Source organism: Lactuca serriola, chromosome 5 (assembly GCF_051521515.1).
Source record: "Lactuca serriola cultivar US96UC23 chromosome 5, Lser_US96UC23_V15, whole genome shotgun sequence".
NCBI lineage: Eukaryota > Viridiplantae > Streptophyta > Magnoliopsida > Asterales > Asteraceae > Lactuca > Lactuca serriola.
Window position 1 is genome coordinate 259127933 of NC_136412.1, and position 3138 is coordinate 259131070.

The window sequence follows — 3138 nt, forward strand, 5'->3', positions numbered from 1 at the left end:
ACGATATTTTTTTAACATTTTGTAAACTTCGTTACACTTTTAAATCATTTTTCTATTTAACTGAAGTAATTGGGTATCATAAGGTTATATTTAAATGCATGTATACTTCGTTGGTATTCAGCATAAAAATAGTAACTTTAATGGTATTTTTTGTACTAATAAACAACGATATTTTTTAAACATTTAATAATCGGGTAACCTAATGGTTACCTACAATAGCCGGTTTAATGGTATTTTATGTAATAAAAAAAACAATGGTATTTTTTGTACATTGTGAAAACTTCGTTACCTTTTTAAGTTATTTTCCCAAAAAAAATATTATACCATTTAATGCATTAGTATGTTGGCATGCAAGTTGGGTCAAATAAGTCAAGAAGGAAATGTTGATAAGGTTGAAGACAAAGAGGTTGATAAGGTTGAGGATGGGAAGAAGGTAGGTATCAGTCTATCACATACACTAATTTAATATACTATTATGTTGACATGCATGCTAGCCCAAATAAGGAAGGTGACAATAACCAGTCAGAAGCAAATGATGAATATGTTGAGGATCTAAAAGGTTAATCTGATCATATGCAAATGTGGAATGAAATATTCCCAAACCCATGACAGATATCCATCAATTCAAGTGTATGTCTTGTACCAAAATAACATGTGATCCTTCTCTTCTTGAATGACTAAAGAGTTTCAAATAAAAGTGATTGCGACACCTCTTAAACAAGGATACCTTAAAAAAAAAGGACCCAACAGTCATTTTAAGTAAAAAGCACTATGAGAAACGTGTCAAATACAATCAAAGATCATTTTCAAGAAACTTATCAACACTTTCCATCCCTTCAATCAAAGAAATAATGGTATTATCATCAGGGGTAATACCTTTACTAACCATTTCTTTATAAAGCTTTTCTGCATAATGTCCCTCATTATTTTTACATAATCCTTGAATAAGAGCAGTGTAGGTTAGCAATGTGGGATTAAAACCTTTACTTACCATAACATCCCTAATCTTTAATGCCTCCTTCATATCACCTCTCCTACTATACCCACTAATCAGAGTATTAAAACTAATATAATCTCCCTCAATCCCTCTTCTCTTCATTTCCTCAAAAACCCTAATAGCTTCTTCAACTCTTCCCTCCCTACAATGCCCCTGCATTAAAGTATTGTAGGTCACTTCATCAGGACAAACTTTCACCCTATCCATTTCCTTTAAATAAAAAACAGCCCTTTCCATGTTTTTATTAGCACAGTGTCCATCAATCAATGAATTAAACATCATAACATCTGGTAAAACACCTCTCTCGATAATCTTGGAAAATAAATTATCAGCTTCTGTCATTCTGTTTCGTTTGTTTAATACTTTTATAAGAGAAGTGTAGGTCACATGTGTAGGGTTTATACCTTTAGTTATCATCTCATCATGGAGAGCAAAAGCCTTTTGTGCATTCCCAGATCTACAATACCCATTGATCAATATGTTGTAAGTAATCGCATCTGGGATTAATTTTGAAATTCTCATTTCCTCCAGCATATCTTCGGCTTCTGACTCTTTACCTTCAAACAGCAATGCATGAATCAATGAATTGTATGTAGATACAGATGGTTGTATGCCCTTTTTCACCATTTCATCTTTATAATGAAATGCCATTTCAAGATTCTCTTTATTGCAATATGCATCTATCAATGTGTTGTAAGTTACTGCAGTTGGCACTAAACCGATTTCCTCCATTTTACTCATAAGTTCAGATGCATCATTGAATCTTTCTTCTTTACACATACAGCTTACAAGTGCTCCATAACTATATGTGTCTGGCTGAATGCCTTTAGCTTTCATCCTGTTGAATACCCTCTTAGCACCATCAAGATCCTTTTTTGCACAATACCCATTGATTATTGTGTTATAGGTAACCACATTTGGTTTCAACCCTAAGGTTTCCATGTTTGCAATGAACTCCTTTGCCTTCTTCATCTTCCCTTCTTTACACAACAAGTTAACCATTATGTTATAAGTGTACACAGTCGGATTAATCTTCAATCTGAACATCTCAGCAAACAAAACCCATGTAGAATGTGTATGGTTTGATCTAATAAACAAGCTTAGCATGTTGTTACAAGTTTCAATCTTTGGTAATACCCCTTTACGTTTCATCAAGTAAAACCACTTGAACGCCTCATCAGGTCTCTTCAATTCACAGAAGCCCTTGATCCACAAATCAAAGACTATCGTACTCGATATACCTAGCCTTTCACGGGCGGCAACTAACCCGTTAAAGACATCGTTATAGCTAAACCTACGAGAACTGATTAGAGTTTTGATAAATTGTAAAGATGATTTAGGTGAGGGGAGCTGACAGATAATGGCGATTGATAGACAATAGGATTCGATATCTGTATTATTTGGGTTAAGATACTCGGTGAATTGAAGGACGAGGGTGGGAGATGTGCGGAGGTTGTAGAGGGCGGTGGAGATTGTGGTGGGTGTAAGGGTGTCTGATATCTGTTCGATGAAATGCCACTGAGAAGAAGAGATAGATTTCTGAAGAGACTGCGGGGTTACAGGTGGGATGTGTGGTGTTTTAGCGATCGGAGATTTGGTTTGACAGATAGAAAGTGAAGAGAAGGGGTAGGCATACTGACCTTGAGTAGTGCCGAAAATGGTGGTCGAATTGAGGTGTTTTAATACCATGAGATCAAAAGACTTGCAGGGTTTCATGACGTGACGCCGGAAGCTTTCTTCTCATGTGCAAAGAGAGGGCGAAGGGAGATTTTGTTAAGGGTTGTAACTGTTAAGCATCTGGTGTTCTTCTGCTGCGGCGGCTTCAATGTCGCCGACGAAGAAAACTGTATTTAAACCCCAAAAACTAAGGTTATACCAACTTACCCCTTATAGTTTGTGTTTTTATGTGAATAACCTGTCTGTAAGATTGCAGTATCTCTAAATATTATTAAAAGACAACCCTTAATTCACCTACGAATCAATCAGGACCTTTGATTGCATTTCAATCCTATATTTTTCACCATTAGATTAGATTGCTGACATCATCATCTTCAAATAAAATTCAAACATAATTACATTTAATTATAGAATCTTTAATTTATATACGAAATATTAGTTTCTCTAATTAATATTCTTCCTAA

General features: G+C 35.1%; 1 protein-coding gene across 1 annotated transcript; it reads right to left on the minus strand.

The window, feature by feature from the left end:
• Positions 1 to 587: 587 nt before the first annotated feature.
• Positions 588 to 2871, minus strand: LOC145054120 (Pentatricopeptide repeat (PPR) superfamily protein). The gene has a single exon (XM_079002254.1). The coding sequence runs from the start codon at positions 2711 to 2713 to the stop codon at positions 794 to 796; it is 1920 nt and encodes a 639-aa protein (XP_078858380.1). The 5' UTR covers positions 2714 to 2871; the 3' UTR covers positions 588 to 793.
• Positions 2872 to 3138: the final 267 nt, after the last annotated feature.

Excerpts from the sequence above, each read along its gene's own strand:
- LOC145054120 (XM_079002254.1), bottom strand. The coding sequence starts at position 2,713 with ATGAAACCCTGCAAGTCTTTTGATCTCATGGTATTAAAACACCTCAAT.